The sequence below is a fragment of the Periophthalmus magnuspinnatus genome, chromosome 5, assembly GCF_009829125.3.
Source record: "Periophthalmus magnuspinnatus isolate fPerMag1 chromosome 5, fPerMag1.2.pri, whole genome shotgun sequence".
NCBI lineage: Eukaryota > Metazoa > Chordata > Actinopteri > Gobiiformes > Gobiidae > Periophthalmus > Periophthalmus magnuspinnatus.
This window is the reverse complement of record NC_047130.1, coordinates 14,316,968-14,336,469: the sequence shown is the minus strand read 5'-3', so window position 1 is coordinate 14,336,469 and position 19,502 is coordinate 14,316,968. Positions and strand designations below refer to the sequence as shown.

At 40.3% G+C, this 19,502-nt stretch overlaps 4 protein-coding genes across 4 annotated transcripts in view; 2 read left to right on the top strand and 2 right to left on the bottom strand.

The window, feature by feature from the left end:
• Positions 1-2,566, top strand: part of loxl2a (lysyl oxidase-like 2a) — a 43,703-nt gene extending 41,137 nt beyond the window's left edge. Inside the window, exon 14 of the mRNA XM_033966484.2 lies at positions 717-2,566. Coding sequence (XP_033822375.2) covers positions 717-787 — 71 coding nt within the window. The 3' untranslated portion in view covers positions 788-2,566. The remainder of the gene's footprint in view (positions 1-716) is intronic.
• r3hcc1 (R3H domain and coiled-coil containing 1) lies at positions 292-7,653 on the bottom strand (the record flags this gene model as incomplete). Its single annotated transcript, XM_055222104.1, has 9 exons — positions 292-528; positions 2,649-2,772; positions 3,089-3,184; positions 3,357-3,427; positions 3,950-4,125; positions 4,383-5,130; positions 5,883-6,020; positions 6,082-6,202; positions 7,593-7,653. Coding segments are annotated over 8 exons (1,515 nt in total), but the record flags the coding sequence as incomplete, so codon positions are not given.
• A 175-nt stretch (positions 7,654-7,828) lies between these two features.
• Positions 7,829-12,307, bottom strand: LOC117371457 (golgin subfamily A member 7). The gene is made up of 6 exons (XM_033967145.2): positions 12,256-12,307; positions 11,433-11,555; positions 11,133-11,285; positions 10,808-10,909; positions 10,233-10,290; positions 7,829-8,347 (listed from the first exon to the last, which is right to left on the bottom strand). The coding sequence occupies exons 1-5, from the start codon at positions 12,262-12,264 to the stop codon at positions 10,243-10,245; spliced, it is 435 nt and encodes a 144-aa protein (XP_033823036.1). The 5' UTR covers positions 12,265-12,307; the 3' UTR covers positions 7,829-8,347; positions 10,233-10,242.
• Positions 12,308-12,637: 330 nt separating this feature from the next.
• Positions 12,638-18,758, top strand: nosip (nitric oxide synthase interacting protein). Its single transcript, XM_033967144.2, has 3 exons — positions 12,638-12,709; positions 13,558-13,918; positions 14,548-18,758. Exons 2-3 carry the CDS (start codon positions 13,574-13,576, stop codon positions 15,085-15,087), a joined length of 885 nt encoding a protein of 294 aa, XP_033823035.1. The 5' UTR covers positions 12,638-12,709; positions 13,558-13,573; the 3' UTR covers positions 15,088-18,758.
• Positions 18,759-19,502: the final 744 nt, after the last annotated feature.

The window sequence follows — 19,502 nt, the reverse complement described above, 5'->3', positions numbered from 1 at the left end:
CAGATTATAACATAGTGGTCCATGGATATTAGAGATTATAACTATAAAGCACACACAAGTACAAAGGGGCAGATATAAATAAAATTTGAGTCCGTCACTCAAACCAAATAAATCTGTGTCTTTCTACTGACCCCTTTTGGACAGAAAAAGCATGACACATGATTTTGTTAAACACAAAAAAGTCATTTTATTTTTAAAAGATGAATAAATTAAACCAAACATTTATAAAACGACTGAAACAAACAAACTTTATAAAGATTTATGTTTTAGACTGTAATAAGTCTTTTTAAATATGGTAGATTTAACACTTCTAAATAGTAACAGCAGCAAATATCTGTGCACTAAATAAATCCTGAGTTTATAGCAGTTTTAAAATGAGGTGAATTGTGATTTTTGACTAAACAAATGATTTTACTTAAAAAATATGTGAAACTAAACGTTTTTAGTGGCATTTTTCTGTTGTAATTTTGACACAAGGTTAGCCTCTGGAAAGGCAGCAGCAGATTATCCTCCACAGGGGTCACACATCTGAAAAAAATATGAAACCATTAGGAAATATAGATAATACAGAGGCGCAAAGCCAGAGGAGCAGAGCCAGAGGAGCAGAGCCAGAGGAGCAGAGCCAGAGGAGCAGAGCCAGAGGAGCAGAGCCAGAGGAGCAGACAGGAGCAGTAGCAGAGTTAGATGACTTAAACATGTGTGTTTTTGATTGACAGGTGGATCTCTGAGTTCGGACACTGATGACTCATTCCCTGGGCTCTTGACCAATCAGATCTCTCACAGGTAGAGCAGGCTGCACCGACAAACCACAACCACTAGAGGACGCTCTATCGACGCCGTCAGGGTGCAATGTTAAAGACTGGAGATACATTTTATCTACCAACTTTTATCAAAAGGAGCAAGGCCAGTGTTCTGTGTCATTTTCTGGTAATTTCATCACAAATCTACAAAAGTCAAATCCACAAGTATTTGTTCCCCTGATAATTTCTCCAAACACACCACAACATCTGGGAGGGCATCTGACACTCCATAACATCTGCAGATTCACTAGATATTTGAACTGCCCCCATCTCAGTCAAATACTACAGGGATACAGAAGGATGGGAGGGCATCTGACACACAGGGATACAGGAGATTACAAAGGCAGGCAAGTGATAAAATATATGAATTAGATTTGTTCTATTGTACTCAGTGGGTATAACAGTTCGTAATCACATTGGGGTGTGCATGTTCGTGAGTTCATCAATTAAACACTTCCAGATTGTTGGCTTGAAGGGATGGACCCATTCCGTGGCATCACACCTCTGATTTCTGGATTTGAAACTTTGGAAAAAAACTTTGGAACCCACTGAGTACAATAATACATTTTTAAAATGTAAAGAGACTTTATGGACACCCTATATATTTTTCCAACCACACCACAACATGCAGATGAGTTCTATTTATAAAAAGTAATCATTTTGAATCACACAGTAAGACTCAGGATGAGAGGACCCAGACGACACTGCTTGTACAGAGATGAGTGAGTCTCCAGTCTTGTGTTACGATCAGGTACAACGTCTGTCTCTTAAACGTTTTTAAGTATTCTGTATTTGGTGCTATGATCTGAACTATGTCAAAGGTCATGTGAAACAGACTCATTTGTGAAATCTGACACAATGTTTACTTTTGTGCAAATGCCAAAGAACTTTTTTTTTGTATTTTTAATGCTTCTAAAATTATATATTGTTTTATGCTGCTCATTTTGGTAAAAGGAAATTTGAAATCGTGTTTAAAGAGGGGGTATTATGAATACATTTTTATCTTTCCCCCATGTTATAACGTTCCCTCATCAAAAACATGCCTGAAGGGATTTTAGATGTCATCCATGCATGTTTGAGTAATCTAGCGATCTCTCCCAGCCCCTATTCGAAACCTCCTTATGGTTAGCTGTACGATTCTGTACAAGACTCCTCCCACAAGCCTACGTTGCCCATGCTCTCACACCACAATTATCCATAAATATACAAAACCGTGATTCAGAACTGTACACAGCAACCTGACAGACTCAATGTGATGTGCAGTCGTTTCATTAGTGGGATGCAGCTGATCCTCAAAAACTAAACTAATTAATTGTGTTAATATGTTGTTTTGGCTGAATATAGCATTTTCAAAACAATAAAGGGTAACATGGTGATATAAATACGTGTTAGCAGTTAATACCTCATAGAAGTAAAATACCCCCTCTTTAATACCCCATAGAAGTAAAATACCACATCTTTCATGCCAAATGGATGTTTTAGAAGATGATTTTTTTGTGCTAAAAGAACAAAGTTTTCTCGAGTAAAAGTACGAGTTTTATCAGTGCAATCCGTCTCCAAACAGGTTTTACAGTGATATTTTGTAACTGTTAAATTATTCTGAATCGTCGTGACCCTCCACAGAACTAAGTGAAACTGAATTGTATTAAATATTTAGGGTTTTGTTTTTTAGCTCGGACTCTGAGCCCTTAATTTTCAAAGGGCTGAGTCTGTCTGTCTGTATAACGTGTGTGAATGTCAACGCTGCAATAAAGAATGAGAAACAATGGGAGTCTAACTCACAACCTCAGGGTAACCACTCTGCCACAGTCACACACTCCACTCAGAGAGATCAGGAGTGTAACCCACCCCCTGCTGGTCAGTACTGGTCAGTATCTTGGACCTCTCCTCTGTAGACCTAGGGCTCGGGTCACCATTCTTCGGGCCACTGCACAGTCTGTTCTGGGACGCTCCTTAACAGGCTGCAGGAACTCTGGACATAAACACGATGCCAGGATGAGGTCTGAGTCAAATCAAATCTAAAGCCGACATCTTAAAACTGAAAAATTATCAAAGTTCTACAGTTCATTAGACTAAATACAGTTTTGTACTATTAGCAGTATCAGAAGTAGTAGTAGTAGCAAGAGCAGTTGTGATAGTAGTAGCAATAGCAGTTACTGTAGTAGTAGTACTAGTAGTAGTAGTAGTAGTAGTAGTATTAGCAGTAGTAGTAGTAGTAATAGCAGTTGCAGTAGTAGTAGCAGCAATAGTAGTAGAAGTTGCAATACTAGCAGTATAGAACCGTGTACCTGCTCGTCGAAGGGCTTTTCCTTTGGCCTTCTTGCTGCCTTGGGACAGAGCGCGGGTCTTCAGCAGAGGGTGGCTGATGGACAGAGCCTGGACAGCTGAGGAGAAACACCTAGTATCATACTACAGACATGAAGACTAAACCAAAACTAAACCAGCACTAAATCATGACTAAACCAGAACTAAACCAGGACTAATCACGACTAAACCAAGACTGAACCAGGACAGGTGCAACTAATAAGGTGTATATAAAATAAAAATCCCACTCACCAGCTGCTTCACAGGAGAAGATCCCCAAAGCGTGTGTGTTATCCACCCACTTTATCTTCATCCCTCCATCACTGAAAAAAACAAGTGAGAACCAGAGACCAGAGAAGCAGAGCCAGAGGAGCAGAACCAGAGGAGCAGAACCAGAGGAGCAGAGCCAGAGGAGCAGAGCCAGAGGAGCAGAGCCAGAGGAGCAGAGCCAGAGGAGCAGAACCAGAGGAGCAGAGTCAGAGGAGCAGAGTCAGAGGAGCAGAGTCAGAGGAGCAGAGCCAGAGGAGCAGAACCAGAGGAGCAGAGTCAGAGGAGCAGAGCCAGAGGAGCAGAACCAGAGGAGCAGAACCAGAGGAGCAGAACCAGAGGAGCAGAGCCAGAGGAGCAGAGCCAGAGGAGCAGACAGCAGCAGAGAGGAGCAGACAGCAGCAGAGAGGAGCAGACAGCAGCAGAGAGGAGCAGACAGCAGCAGAGAGGAGCAGACAGCAGCAGAGAGGAGCAGACAGCAGCAGAGAGGAGCAGACAGCAGCAGAGAGGAGCAGACAGCAGCAGAGAGGAGCAGACAGCAGCAGAGAGGAGCAGAGAGGAGCAGACAGGAGCAGCACCTGTACTCTGTGAAGGCGTCCAGCAGGTCTTCAGTCTTGAATAGTACGGGAAAATCGTAAATCTCGATGACATGGCTGAACTCTTCGCTGTTCACAGACACAGACTCAAAGCTCGAGAAGTCGCTGTGCACCGGGTCAACGCAGAAACTCACTCCCCCTTTAACATGAGCACGGATCTGAGGAGGAGGAGACAGGACTGTGTAGGACAGCATCTGACACACAGGAAGGGCATCTGATACAACATACGGGGTGGGCATCTGATACGACACATCTGATACACAGGGAGAGTCAGAGAGGGCATTTAACACACAAGGAAATATGAGCAGGGAGGGAATCTCACACACAGAAAGGCCATCTGACACGCAGGGATACAGGGGATGGGAGGGCATCTGACATGGGGATATAGGAAAAAGGGAGGGCATCTGGCTCTTACCTTTTGGCTGATCTCCTCTGTGTCTGAATCTGCGCCTGTTGTGTCAGACTCACAGCTCAGATCGAGAGTACAGTCTCCTCTGTTCTCCTCCGTCTGCAAAATGTCCTCATCCCACACTTGCTGTTTGGCTCTGTTCACTTCCTGTTGCACTCTGTTCACTTCCTGGTTCTTCTCCAGGTCACAATATGGTGGTGTGTCCTCTGCTCTGTGTGTGCATGAAGATGCCTCTGTGTCGTCACTGTTTAAAGCCGAGTCGTGGTTGGAGTTCACTTCAGTGCTCCCATCCTCCAATCTCTCCCTCACTCCTTCACTCTCTCTTCTCTGCTCCCTCTCTCTCACTCCTTCCTCTCTCCTCTGCTCCTCCCTCACTGTGGTGTCTGCTCCTCTCTGCTCCTCCCTCACTCCTCCTTCCTCTCTTCTCTTCTCCCCCTCCCTCACTGTAGTATTTCCTCTGTTCTCCCCTTCACTCCCTCCTCCCTCAGGTCCTCTCTGTCTCTCCCTGGCCACTATCTCTCCTCTCTCCTCCTCCCTTACTCCACCCTCTCCTGTCTCCTCCCTTACTCCCCGGCCTCCTCCTCTACCTGCTCCCCTCTGCCTCTCCCTGACAGCTCGAGGCAGATAAAGTGGCTGGTCGGGTCTTTTTGGTGTTCTGTTTTTTACTGTCGTTGGTTTAGGTTCTGAGTCTCTCTCTTTGACTTCTTCATAAAGACTGCTGCTCTCAAGGTCACTGTCCTCCTTCACTTCACTCCTGAGAAGAAACACTTCAGTAGTTTTACACTCAGTCAGTGAATGTAATCTTAATGCAATGAAATATGTACAAGCTCCAGACCGCCACATAATAAAGACATATGTGTTTGTCTAAATAGATGAATTTCACTGCAGAGGATAAGCTCTGCTTTAGACTGGAAATACAGACACAAATTTAACTTTAATTTGAGGCCAGAAAACAACTGCAAGGCCAGAAGAACTTGGCAAACAAAGGACCAAACAGAGAGGAGCTTGGGTAGATTGTATTTAGATGTTTCTTTTCAAGCCAATGTTTCTTTTGATGGCCAACACTAAAAACGTGACAGAACAATTGTAATAGATTATTTTCAGACTACTGACAATTCCGGTCAGTGTAGACGGAATTAGTAGGAAGACAGCATCAAAACTTTAGGTTTTAAAATCAGCTGACCAGACAAGTCATAGCAACATCACATGACCAACTTGAAAAAAATTCCCTTGAATTCCCTCCAGTTTGAACAATGTAATCAGCACAAAAAGTGAATTTGAGGTTAGTCATCAAATAAACAATGTAAATATTTGTTAACGTTAAATCCAACATTATTCTGTTATGACATTTGTATATGTTTCAGTAGCCCTGCGGTTTAGGGGTTTTACCTGTCGTAGAAGCACACAGCCACCCCACCATCTGCAGCAGACCTTCCCCCACAGAGAAAGGCTCTACCTGTGGGGTTAAGGTTAAGGTTTAGTGCTCTTGGTTTAGAGTTATTTTACCTGATATCGCAGAAGCACACAGCCACCCTCCTGAGCAGACCCTCCCCCACAGAGAAGGAGCAGAGCTCAGGCCGGTCCTCCACTGTCCTGTGGGTCAAGTAGCGCAGTCTGCTGGGGAAAGGGGGGAACAGCAGCACCCTGGACACAACACAATCACGGTTAACACTATACTCCCAGAATTCTGAAACATTACATATACCTGCTCCTCTGGTCCTCTTGCTCAAATGTGTCGAGCTCCTCCAAGACCAGATGCACAAACTCACTCTCGTGTTTGGGGAGGTACACTCCATCGATGCAGGGGAACGCCAGGGTGAAGATTCCTGGATAACAGAGATATTGATAATACTACTACTACTACTACTACTACTACTACTACTAATAATAATAATAATAATACATTTGATTTATTAGGCAACTTATTAGTGCACACAAGGTTGCCTTACAACAATTAATAAGTACAATAGCATTAATTTACAAAAGCTAAAAATATACAGTAAACACAGTTGAATGCATACAGTTAAAAGAACAGTGCTGGTAGTGTGACGTGAATAGGTCAGGTCTAAACAGATGAGTTCTGAGTTTGGATTTGAAGTGTGGGAGTGAGTCTGTGTTGTAGAGGTCAAGAGGGAGAGTGTTCCAGAGCTGAGGAGCAGAGGAAATGAAGGATCTACTAGAGCTGAAGAGAGGAGGAGCACAGGGACAGAGAGCTGGAGAAAGGAAAAACACAGGGGACAGAGAGCTGGAGAGAGGAGAAGGGGTGGAAATGACAGAGAGCTGGAGAGAGGAGGAGCACAGGGGACAGACAGCTGGAGGGAGGAAGAGCGCAGGGGACAGAAAGCTGGAGAGAGGAAGAGCACAGGGGACAGAAAGCTGGAGAGAGAAGAAGGGGTGGAGGGAAAGGGCGGGTGTGGCCTTGTGGAGGAGCTCAGAGATATGGAGGTGTGAGACTGTGAAGGGCTTTGAAAGATTTTGTGTTGAATGTGGTGTATGATGGGGAGCCAGTGGAGCTGTTGTAGGATGTGTGTGATCTGGTTGATGGAGGGGTGATCTTATTTTGTTAATTAAAAACCACAATATTTATCTAAAATGCTTACTAAACTGGCATATTGAGTTCCTGTTCAAAACTGCAGAACAGGCAAGTCCTGCCTCTACATAGTTTTATTTCATTGCAACAAGTAGCAGATTATTTACATGTGTTTACTGTTGAAAATGGTTACATGATATTTTTGACCCTGCATGTTTAACTCATAATAATCTTAGTAACTACAGACAAGTGGGTGGGGATTGGCAGTAGGTGAAAACAGATTTTCAGACCACTAAGCCTCAAATTCAGGATTTCTCAAACATGCAGGAATCAACCAAAACTCTGAATAAACTAATGATGAGGAAACACAGTGATAACATGGTTAAAATCTCATTAAATTTGATTTTACATGTATATAATACATGGATGTATCCTGAAAAATCAACTTAATACATCCCCTTTAAATCTATAAACATGTCATCAACTAAAACTAACACTACTCCTTACAGTGACATTTTGCTGTATCAGTTTCATATTAATGTAATTCTAACTGTAGCAGTGGAGTTAAAGTTCAAAACAGGAAAAAAAAATCCTCTAAAACATGTATTCACGTTATCATTTTTAGAATCACATTCACCATGCTTCACTTTCCCGGTCATTTATTTTAAAACTGTTGTTGCTCTCACCGTTGTAATTCCCAGTGGACTTTAAAACAGAGCTTGCTACGGAAAAATGAATGCACCAAAAAAAAAAAAGTGACAGAAATCAAGAGTTAGCCGCTAACATTGTTAGCATCAGGAAACGGGAGCTGACTCTGGTAAGCTTCCGGTTTCACCCTTTCAAAATAAAAGCTTATTTTATATACACACACATATATATAAATAATACATATTTAGCAACATACCAAAAAATAAGTTCTACATTTTCAGATAAAACACATTTATTTACATAGAGAAACAGTGGTTTATGAAACAAGAACACAGTAATGGCATATTTTAAAGTATATTATGGTTTAAAGACATTAGTAATTAAAGAAATACAAACAGGAAAAAATATATTAAAAACTTGTGTGCAGATTAACATTTTCAAAGGTTACACAGAGGTGCATTTAAAGACTTAATTATGCACTTCATTTTGTCACATTCATGCACAGTTAACGACATGCTACTGCCTCTTTAGAAGGCTACGAGCAAAAATAATGTAATACAATCCACAGAACACAAAGTAGAGAGAGAAGTCCAAAGTATTTCTGTGTCACAAACAAATGTTGAGTTTAAAAGCAGCAAAGGCGATATGGCAATGTGTAAAAAATGTGGAAATAAAAATAATTACAGATACACATGTGAAAACTTATAAATAATAAGAACAGGTCCAAATGTATGTACAGTCGTTTTGGAAACTCCAGAGTGGGCGAGGGGACAAAATGGTGGTGTGTCCGAGTCTGGAAAGAGAATGATCAGATTTATTTAAATGTGCAGAATGTCGAGGAGCCCCAGAGGTGTTTTTTCAAAATAAAAGCACACCTTGTCAAGTCAAATTTATTCATAAAGCACATCTAAAAACAACTACAACAGCCCAAAGTGCTGTACAAAGGTAATATAAAGTGCAATCTTGTAAAACAAAACATGACCAATACAACTACAATACAATACAATAAAAAGTCCCGCTCAGTTTGTGTTAAAAGCCAGTGCAAATAAGAGTTTTGAGATTAGGTTTTTCTTAGATACAGATTGTTCCGAAGTCTGGGACCAGCAACATCAAAAGCTCGGTGCCCTTTAGTTTTTAGCCAGGACCTTGGAACATCCAAAATCATCTGGTCTGTTGATCTCAGTGTTCTGCTGGGAACATGGACAGGCAGAAGCTCAGAGAAATAGGGAGGGGTCAACTCATGGAGACATTTAAAAAACATAATCAGAATCTTAAAGTTAATCCCAAAGTTGACAGGGAGCCAGTGTAGAGAACCCAACACAGGAAAAATGTGCTAATATTTCCTGGTGCCTGTGGGCATGCGCGCTGCAGCATTTGGGACTAACTATAAGCGGCAGATGGAGCCCTGGTCCTACCCACAGTACAGAGAATTACAGTACTCTAATCTACAGGTAATGAAGGCATAAATGACACACTCCAGGTCAGTGTGAGGCAGGTATGGCTTCACTTACTAAGTAAATACAGTTTTTAAAAGCCAGATCTGACTACCTGTTGGGTCAAATTTGGTCAAACAACCATCTAAAAAAAACCACGAAGATTTCTGGCAGATTGACCCCAAAGACGTTTTGGCATCAGATAAATCCCAAAATAACACAATTTTTGTTTTTGATTAATTTAGCTTTAAAAAGTTTAGAGGCATCCAGTCCTTTACATCTTGAAGGCAACTTAAGAGGGTTTGGATGCTATCTGTGCTGGGTTTAAGAGGCAGGTAAACTTGCACATCATCAGCAAAACAATGAAAAGAGATTTTGTATGTTTTTTTTGTTGTTGTTTTTTTAATCAACCCAAGGGGCACCATGTACAAAGAAAACAATAAGAGGCCTAAAATGGACCCCTGAGATGCCTGCTAAGTTGGGCCATGCCTGAAGTATGGGGGCTGAGCTGAACAGAAAAAGATCTTTCTTCAAGGTATGACCTGAACCACTTGAGGGCCACACCTTTGATGCCAAAATAGTTCTCAAAACAGGAAATCAAAATTTGGTAATCTACAGTGTTAAATGCTGCGGTCAAATCTAAAAGCATCAAAACAGTGGAAAAACCAGAATCAACAGTTAAAATAAGATCATTAAAACTCTTAAGAGTGCAGTCTCAGTACTGTGACAAGTTTTAAAGTCAGACTGAAACTTTTCAAAAGGTGCAATTTTCCTCCAAATAGGTTTGAATTTGCACCAGGTTTTCTCTAACACCAGTTTCTCTAACACTTTTCACAAAAAAGGAAGCTTAGAAATTGGCCTATAAATTTACAGAAGCAAAGGCTGAACAACAGCATGTTTAAAAGCACTAGGGACAGAGCCTGAGTTCAGAGGTGTTCATAATCACCATAAGACAGAGACCAAGCTACTAGGAGCTTGGAGGGAATACAGTGAAGTGTACAGTCAGAAGGTTTTAGCTGTCATACAACATTTGACAGTTCACCAATAGACACATGATCAAAGTGCTCAAAAATCACAGAACAGTTGGAGTTTACAGAGGGGTCAGCAGCTGTACAGGGCAGAGCTGAGTCACTAATAGATGGCATTTTCTACACAAAAAAGCTGAGAAATCTTTCACACAATGACACTGACTTCACTGATTTCCTCAACAGGTTCCACAAGGTGGTTTAGGGTATTAAAAAGTACCTTGTGCGCTTTATCTGCCAGAGCCGACGCCTCTGTCTTCAAAGATAGTGATTTCAACCTGTATCAAGGTTCAGGAATGGTACAAAGCTTAAGATATAAGTCTTTAAACACACATTCATTAGATGTAAAGTAATGATTCTAGCATTTCTTCACTGCTAATAATAATGCTTTACACTATAGTCATTATTCATTCACTCCACACTCAGTGGTGAGATACTATTGTAGCCACACCTGCCCTGGGACAGACTGACAGAAGTGAAGCTGCCAATCTGCACCATCAGCCCCTCCCAGCACCAACACACAACACATTCACATGGAGCTTGTGTGTCATATGTGCCACACCACAAACCAGCTGAATCCGTTTATTCTTATGGGGTCTTACAGTGTACAAAAGCATAAACCTAAAAATAAACTGGTCTATTGAATAGGGATGCAAATGAAAATGATTCAGACGAAAACTAGTATATTTACATTAAAATGTATGCACTGTCCCTGACATAAATAAATAAGAAATAAATATTAGACAGCTAAAGTGTGGTTATGAATGCCCCAGTCCAAACTAGGCTGAAGGATACGACTCGGAGCCCCCTCTCAATGGGGTCTGTCAACAGCAGGCCTCTGGGGGCATAGATCTTCTCATTTTGGTCTTTTATGAACCTCGAGATCTTCTTCAAAACCTGGACAAAGAAAACATCACATATCATAAATGAGTCCATGGATACGTCAGCTGTTTGAATCAAGTATTGATTGATCAACTTCATTGCACTTGTACAGGGCAACAACATGCAGCTTAGCATCTAACCACAGTGCAATGAAGCAAGTACTAGATACTAGATAAAGTACTAGATAAAAATGTACATATTTCCCTCTCTCTTCCCCTGCCTCCCCCCTCTTTCCCACCTTCTCATAGTGTGTCTCCAGACATAGAAACACAGTGTATGCAGTGAGACAGGCCAAACAGCCCTCCAGGTAGGACCGCCCCCCAAGTTTCTCTGCCTCTGCGTACAGGTTATTCAGGGTCTGGATTGTGTCCTCAAACTGCTGCTTGTCCACCTACAAACAGAATGAATAGTATCAGCTGATCAAAGGGCACAGGTGGGTGCATGGTGGTTAAATGCAATTTATTACTACAATATAATAATTATTATCAAAAACTTGGTGCAGCCCAGATCTGCTCTAATGCACTTTACCCAGTCTCACCCGGTTCTCAAGCTCCGAGGGGAACTTGGTCTGGAACCTGCAAATGGTCCCTGAGGTGTAGTCTCTCTGGATGAAGACTTTAGAAGAGACCGGAGGAGTCTGCAGCTCCTGGAGGCTGTGGGTCTGACACAAACAACAACAGTGATTCACTTTTGTAAATGTTAAAACTAAATATTTTGCTTACAATCATACACATTGCTTGAGATTGTACTCTTTTGTTTGGTGTATTGGAAGTTTCATGTAAACTTCCAACACACCAACCCCTGAATAGACTGACAATGAGGATTATGCTTAGTAACACTAAAGATCATGAGCAGCACCATCCCGTCTAAAGACAACAAATGTCAAAATAAATGCACTTTTTCAGGAAAGATTTGGATCTAAACTCTATTTCACCCACTATACTAGCTACTTCAAACGGTAAATAAATAAGACTTCACGTGAATATTGCTGTAATCGTGTTTTATTGAGTTTATAGAGACATTTAAAGCTCCGCTAATGCTACAGGCTAATATGCTAATAACATATAGCTCACGTTTGTTTACACATCTGCGCAGAGGAAAAATCTTCACGTGAATATTGCTGTAATCGTGTTTTATTGAGTTTATACAGAGACATTTAAAGCTCCGCTAATGCTACAGGCTAATATGCTAATAACATATAGCTCACGTTTGTTTACACATCTGCGCAGAGGAAAAATGACACTGTTTTAGATTTGAGCCGCAAAATAAATAAGATATTAATCAAACTTAACGAATGCTCCCTGCACACGCATTTTCCACATAATCAGAGCAACAAAAAACCTTTTAAAAAAAGCCCAAACCTCGGCCATCGCAGCTGCCTCCTGCGCCTCACTTCCGTATGACCAAATAGAACTTCCGGTTCACAAATAAAACATATTTATTATTCTATTTAAACCATAAAAAACACCAGTGCAAATCCTAGGTTAGTGCGCCTGCAAGAGAAAAGTAAAGTGGTTGTAGAAAAGGCAAAATACAAACAAATCAGGAACCATACAAAATCCAATATATATCAATGGTTCAATTTGCATTTGGAAAAAAAGAGAACAAAAAAAACAACAACAAACAAACAAAAAAAGAACTTAAAGGGGGCCATATGTTGCTACATAACATAAATAACAAAATTTATACATTTATAATTCTGAAATAAAAAATAATAATTGACTCTCTTTTCTCCTCGCGATTACAGGTACAGTCACGTGGTCCCAGAGCCACATACGGCGCTCAGGAGCAGACGCAAACACCAGATTTTATCCGGTAAATTAACCGAATCTTCTTAATCTTTACGCATGTTTAAGAGAGGAAACATAGTCATTATTTGTCCCTCACGTAAGCACGAATTTGTAGTTTAGTAAAAGGTTCAAATGTATGGAAGTGTGTGGGAAATTGTGACAGTTGTGCTAGTTGTGCTAGCTCTTAGCTTTTAGCATCTGCGGCTATCACAGTTCCTGGTTTATGAAAAATCCACAAACATTGATCGATGTAGTCCTGCAAATGAGTTAAACGTGGCATTTATTTTACTATGTAGTAATTACGGAAATGATGAGGATTAAAAAATATAAGTATCTCTAGCAGTGGAGTTCACTGTTCATGTTGTGATTTCATCCTCAAGATACAGCAGCAGTCTCAGAGATCATGAATAACATATAAACAGATAACTAATATAACAAAAGGAATTTTACAAATAATTGTAATATGTATGAACCCAAACATATTGATACATTTTGTACAAAAGAAGTGTAGTTTTAAATCCCAGCTGTTTGTTTTTTGTTGGGTTTTTTTTTTACTGTGATTGCAGTATCTGTATTACGTATCTAACAATGCAGCAAAGCAAAAGGGGGAGATGTTTTCAAAATTTATATTTTCCAGAACATTTGGCTATATCTCTAAATTATAATGATTAGATTTAACATATTTTTCTTCTATGCATATTTCTTTTTTTTCAATTTTATCTGTTTTAGCACTGATTCAGTCCTAGTTCAGTCCTGATTTCTTGGTTCAGTCCTGGTTCGGCTTTGGTTCAGAAAACTTGCAGCTAGACATTTCCTCAAATCAATAAGCCCACTATTTGTATTCATAATTGTTATGTTTTTTGTTTATTTCAGTTAAATATATTCCACAATGACGCGTCATGGAAAAAACTGCACGGCCGGAGCAGTTTACACTTACCACGAGAAGAAGAAGGACACGGCAGCATCAGGATACGGGACTCAGAGCATCCGACTTGGGAAAGACGCCATCAAAGACTTTGACTGCTGCTGTCTCTCCCTGCAGCCGTGTAAAAACCCCGTGGTCACTGCGGACGGCTACTTGTACGAGAAACAGGCCATACTTGAGTACATTCTGCACCAAAAGACCGACATCGCCAAGAAGATGAAAGCCTATGAGAAGCAAAAGCAGGCGCAGAAGACCACAGACCAGAGTGAGTCCAAGTCTGTGGAGAAGGAGAAGATGGAAAAGTTTAAAGTGAGTATGACAGGTTTTGTTCATTCTCTAATGTTGGCTTAATCTGGTGGGATTATATCTTTTGTAAATATAAATGATAGTTTTACATCAATCAAGAAGCAATTTGTGAAGAAAAGTTGAAAAATCTGTTGAAAATTATAGAAAGTAGAGAGTTCTGTTTTAAGATCATTATATCTTAAATATAATGGTCTTAATGGAGCTCAACAGTGACTGCCCCCTGTTCCAGAAGTACATTTCTCATTCATTTTTCCCATAGACTTTCTGAAAAAAAAAAATCATATTAAAAGTATGCAAGCTCAGGGCTAATCCGCTCTGTGGTAATGAATGATCTATAATTTTATTTAAAATCTGCTTCTGAATCTTTATAAACCACTGACTTATTAAAGTGTTTCACTGAATCTAGAATTTTTAATGTGTTTTTTTTAACTTAAAACAATGGTGTTATGGATATTAATTAGCACATAGCTGGTTAGCCTCTGTGAGGCTGGTTAGACTCATGATATTAGAATTTTTTGAAAAATCTATTGGAAAAAGTAATAGAAAATTTACTTCCAGAACCAGAGCGGGCTGTCACTGTTGAGCTCCATTGTGTTTTAGTGAGTGGTCTAACTTGTCTTATGCTCTTTAAGACCAGTGAGAGCAACATCGTGTCCAAACCCATCAACCCGTTCACCTCCAGAGACGAGCAGAAACCCGAGGGCACAGCGGAAGTGGCGGTGGCCGGCTCCAGCAAAGCTCTGCCCAGTTTTTGGATCCCGTCTCTGACCCCTGAAGCTAAACCCACTTTGCTGAAGAAGCCGAGTAAAACCGTCCTGTGTCCAATGTCTGGTCGTCCCATTAAGATGAGTGAGCTGGTGGAGGTGCACTTTACGCTGGTTGACCCTGGTTTGGACCGTGTGAAGCTGCTGAGTCGACAGGAGCGGTACGTGTGCGCCGTGACCCGGGACGCGCTTGGAAACAGCGTGCCATGTGCAGTGCTCCGACCCTCCGGTGCTGTGGTGACACAGGAATGTGTGGAGAAACTCATAAGGAAAGACATGACCGACCCAGTAAGCGGAGACAAACTGACGGAGCGTGACATCATCTACCTGCAGAGGGGAGGCACAGGGTTTGCTGGATCAGGGGTCGACCTCAGGGCCAAAGAGGCAAGGCCTGTCATGCAGGCGTAGAACCAGCAACCTGTCCAATCCATGCGGCCGTTGAAACAGCAACCTGTCCGTTATAAGACTAATGAAATGCTGTTTATTGAACATTTTGGCTTACAGTGATGGAAAGTTACAAAGTAGTAAAGTACTGAACTTAAATACAAATTTTAGGTATCTGCATTTTAGTTAAGTCAGTTTTAAAGTGAATACTGGTATCTGCATTTTCTACTCCACTACATATTTTGGAATGAAAAGTAAAAGTATTTTTCAGTGTTGTCTGAGGCCTGCTGAAAAGGCTGAGCATTTATTTTGAACACATTTATTGTTTGAGCAAATAAAAATATACAAAGAAAAACGATTGATTTACGGTAAAATTCAGCATGAATCCATTTCAAAATCACTATATTTGAAGCTTTTAGATCTCAAAATGTGTGTGTACTTTAATACATTTACTTAAGTATATTTCTTTTTTTTATGTGATACTTTTTTTTGCTCCGGTATCTGTACTTTCATTTAAGTAACAAAATGAATACTTCTCCCACCACTGCACATCTGTCTTGCCTTTATTCAGTTCGAGGTGTTTCAAGGTATCTAAAATTAGAAAAATACTTTAACATACAGTTGAAACCAGAAGTGTATGTATCTATATAAAAAGACACATACTTTTTTTTCTCACTGTCTGATATGAAATCAAACTAAACTGTTCCCGTTTTAGGATTACCAAAATAATTTCTTTTTGTTAAATGGAGAAAGTAATGAAAAATTGTCTAAAAAATCCTTCTCTCAAAGTCAGAAGTTTACATACATTTCATTATTATTTGGTACCAATGCCTTTAAACTATATGACTTAGGTCAAACCTTTTGGATATCCTTCCACAAGCTTCTCACAATAGTTGGCAGGAATTTTGGCCCATTCCTCCTGACAGAACTAGTGTAACTGAGCCAAGTTTGTAGGCAGCCTTGCTCGCACATGCCTCAGATCTGCCCATAAGTTTTCAATAGGATTGAGATCAGGGCTTTGTGATGGCCACTTCAAAACATTGAGGCTAAGAAAAAACTTGTGATGGCAAAATTTTTGTCTGTTCTTGATTTTGGTGATGTGATTTACATGAATGCCTCTGCAGATGCTTTACATGCTTTGGATACTGTTTATCACGCTGTGTTACATTTTATAACAAACATGAAGTCGTTGACCCACCACTGTGTTTTGTATGCCTGGGTGGGATGGCCCTCATTAATTGCTTGTAGATTAAAACATTGGTATCTTTTCATCTATAAGTCTATTCTGGGATTGGTTCCTCCTTACATTCAGCAGCTCATAGAAGTAAAGCGTAGTACTGCTCACAGTCTGCGCTCTCAGGACTTGTTCCTGCTCTCTGTGCCCAGAGTTCGCACTGAGCTGGGAAAAAAAGACTTTTTTAGACACTCTCTGCAAATCATTCCAAGATTGCGCTGCAGAGACTTGAACTTAAAGGATATGATCTCATTGAACTAATTTAAGAGACTTAATTGACTATGAAAGCAAGCTTTCAATTTGCAAATGTTTCAATTAGGACTGATGTTTTATCTTGTGACTGTGTGTGCTGTGTATATGTTTAGTATGAGTATGTCTGTGTCCTGTGCGTGTTTTGCTTCTTGGCCAAGACACTCTTGAAAAAGAGATATTTAATCTCAATGAGTGTTTTATCCTGGTTAAATAAAGGTAAATAAATAATAAATAAAACATTGACTTTGTTATCCTTAAGCCACTTTGTAACCAGTTTGGCTTCCAGTCATTGTCCATTTGGAAGACCATTTGCGTCCAAGCTTTAACTTCCTGGCTGATGTCTTGAGATGTTGCTTCAGTATTTCCACATTATGTTCTTTCCTCATCATTTTATGAAGTGCACTAGTCCCTACTGCAGCAAAACAACCCCACAACACGATGCTGCCACCCCCATATTTCTCAGTTGGGATGGTGTTCTCAGGCTTGCAAGCTTCCCCCTTTTTCCTCCAAATGTAACAGTGCTTATTATGGCCAAAAAGTTCAATTTTAGTTTGATCAGACCACAGGACATGTCTCCAAAAATTAAGGTCTTTATCTCCGTGTACATTTGCAAACTGTAAACTGGATTTTTTTTTATGGTTCTTTTGGAGTAATGGCTTCTTCCTGGCAGCTTCAGCCAGCATCTTCATAAGGTCTTTTGCTTTTAATCTTTGGTTGATATGCACATTTTGGTCCAAAGCACGTTCACCTCTGGGACACAGAACCCGTTTCCTTCCGGAGCGGAATGATAGCTGGATATTCTCATGATGTTTATACTTGTGTATAATTGTTTGAATGTGGCACCTTCAAGCATCTGGTAATTGTACCCAAGGATGAACCAGACTTGTGCAAGTTCACAATTCTCTTCCTGATGTCTTGGCTGATTTCTTTTGACTTTCTCATGGTGTTACAGGAAGAAACTCCGGTGCCTTCATCCACAGGTGTGTCTCTGTTTAACTCTAATGTTGTCAATAAACCACACCAAATCAGAAGCTTCCAAAGACATGACATCATCATCTGGGTTTTCCCCAAATTGTTTAAATGGATAGTAATCTTACTGTATGTAAACGTCTGACTCTGAACTAAAGAAAACTTGTCAAAAAAAATCCTTCTCATTATTCTGGCTTTTAGCAAATAGAAATCATTTTGGTAAACCTAAAACAGGAACAGTTTAGCCTGATTTCATGTCAGACAATGAGGGGAAAAAAACGTGTCTTTTTATATAGTCCATGTAAACTTCTGGTTTCAACTGTACACACATAAATTGCTGGTGTGAGTGGGGTCACCTCTCCACAGATCTGGCCTGTAACTTGGCCTGGAGGCTTTACCTGACCTGAGTTGTGGAGTTGTTTTGTTTCATTCACACGTTTAACACAAACCCTGCATATTTAGGCAGTTCTTCTCTCAAACAGAAAACACTGTGTTCCACCTTGTGATGTCATATGATAATGTGTAAACTCCACACACCTTCACTAGAATCATTTGGATCATTTCAGCCCTGGAATTACCAATCTGTACTGAACTAACAGTGAGAGATGGCTTTAAATGTGAAAACTGCCACTTCATGACATCATAAGGTAGAACAGAGCATTTTAAAGGATTATTCAAACCAAACACAAGTCCTGGTATGTTTTTGAGGAACAGCATTATAACATGGCTTAATTCTCACAAGAGCCATTTTGTGTAATATAGAACCTTCAGTATTTCCATGGAGACATTGAGGCCCCATATCCTCCACCAGGAAAGTGACATAGTGCACCTTTTAAATGGTTCTGTTTGCATCATAGTAAAAGCAATTTTTTTTTTTAGCTTCAATAAAAGAACAGGAATTACGCGCCGGCATAGAACAACCTGCCCGTAATAAGACTGTTAAATGCTGTTGATGGGTGGCAGTATTTCAGTCGGTAGAGCTCCCACAGATAAATGCTGCTGTTGTATCCTTGAGCAAGACACTTAATCCCCTCAGCCCGTGTCTGTGTGTGTGCATAGGTGAGTGGTTCCTTGATTTAAAATGCTTTGAGTGTCTTGAAGGTGGAAAAGCAATATAAAAATGTGACCTTTACCATTTAGAATGAAATGTTTGTAATTTTTTTCATGGTCAAAATGATAGCTTTTCTTAGCTTTAATAAAAAAGTAATTTTAGGTTCATTATTTACATGTATTTATGGCCTGTGTGAATCTCCCTGGCATAAAGACTGAAATCCTCTACAGAGTTAGTCTGGCCCCTCCCTCGATGTGTCAGTTCTTCGGCTTCAGGGACTCATGGGGAAACATTTTCACATTTCCCTCACCTCAGATGCATTAGTGTTCATAGATTTGCTCATTGATTCAGCATAAACCTCTTTTAATATGACAGGCCGAGCTGCTGGGTATGATTAACAGGTGGATAAGCGTCGTGCTTTGGGGAGGACCAGAGCCCACGTTGTGAAATACAGGAAAAGCGTGGCATCGTGACTGGCCTGGCAAGTCATTTATAGCACTGTTAAAATGGCCTTCATTCTGTCACGTTCAGTCTTTTCAATTTTAACTCAAGTCTACTGTAACAGTTCAGTTTTCAAAGTAACTCTGCAGTATTGTGAAGGCGTAATCACAGTGCAGATATGACAAACGATTTCTATAAAGACATTTGATGTTGGTTGCAGTTCTTCCCACGTGGAGATTTTTATCACATGGCATTTTACGGTCAATGTACAGGGTTATTTAAGCAGGTTTCAAACCAAATGTTTTTAATACCAGTTCTGCATTTATAAAGCCATTATCAGATTCACAATAGGTTTGATAGCAGTTGATTTTTGGCACAACTGCAGTTTTTATGTTGCTTGAAATAAAAGCATTACATTTAAAGGCCTTGTCCATTTAATTACTTATGATTTAATGCCTTGCTGTGGCTGAGAAATGCAACAAGGTTTTGGCA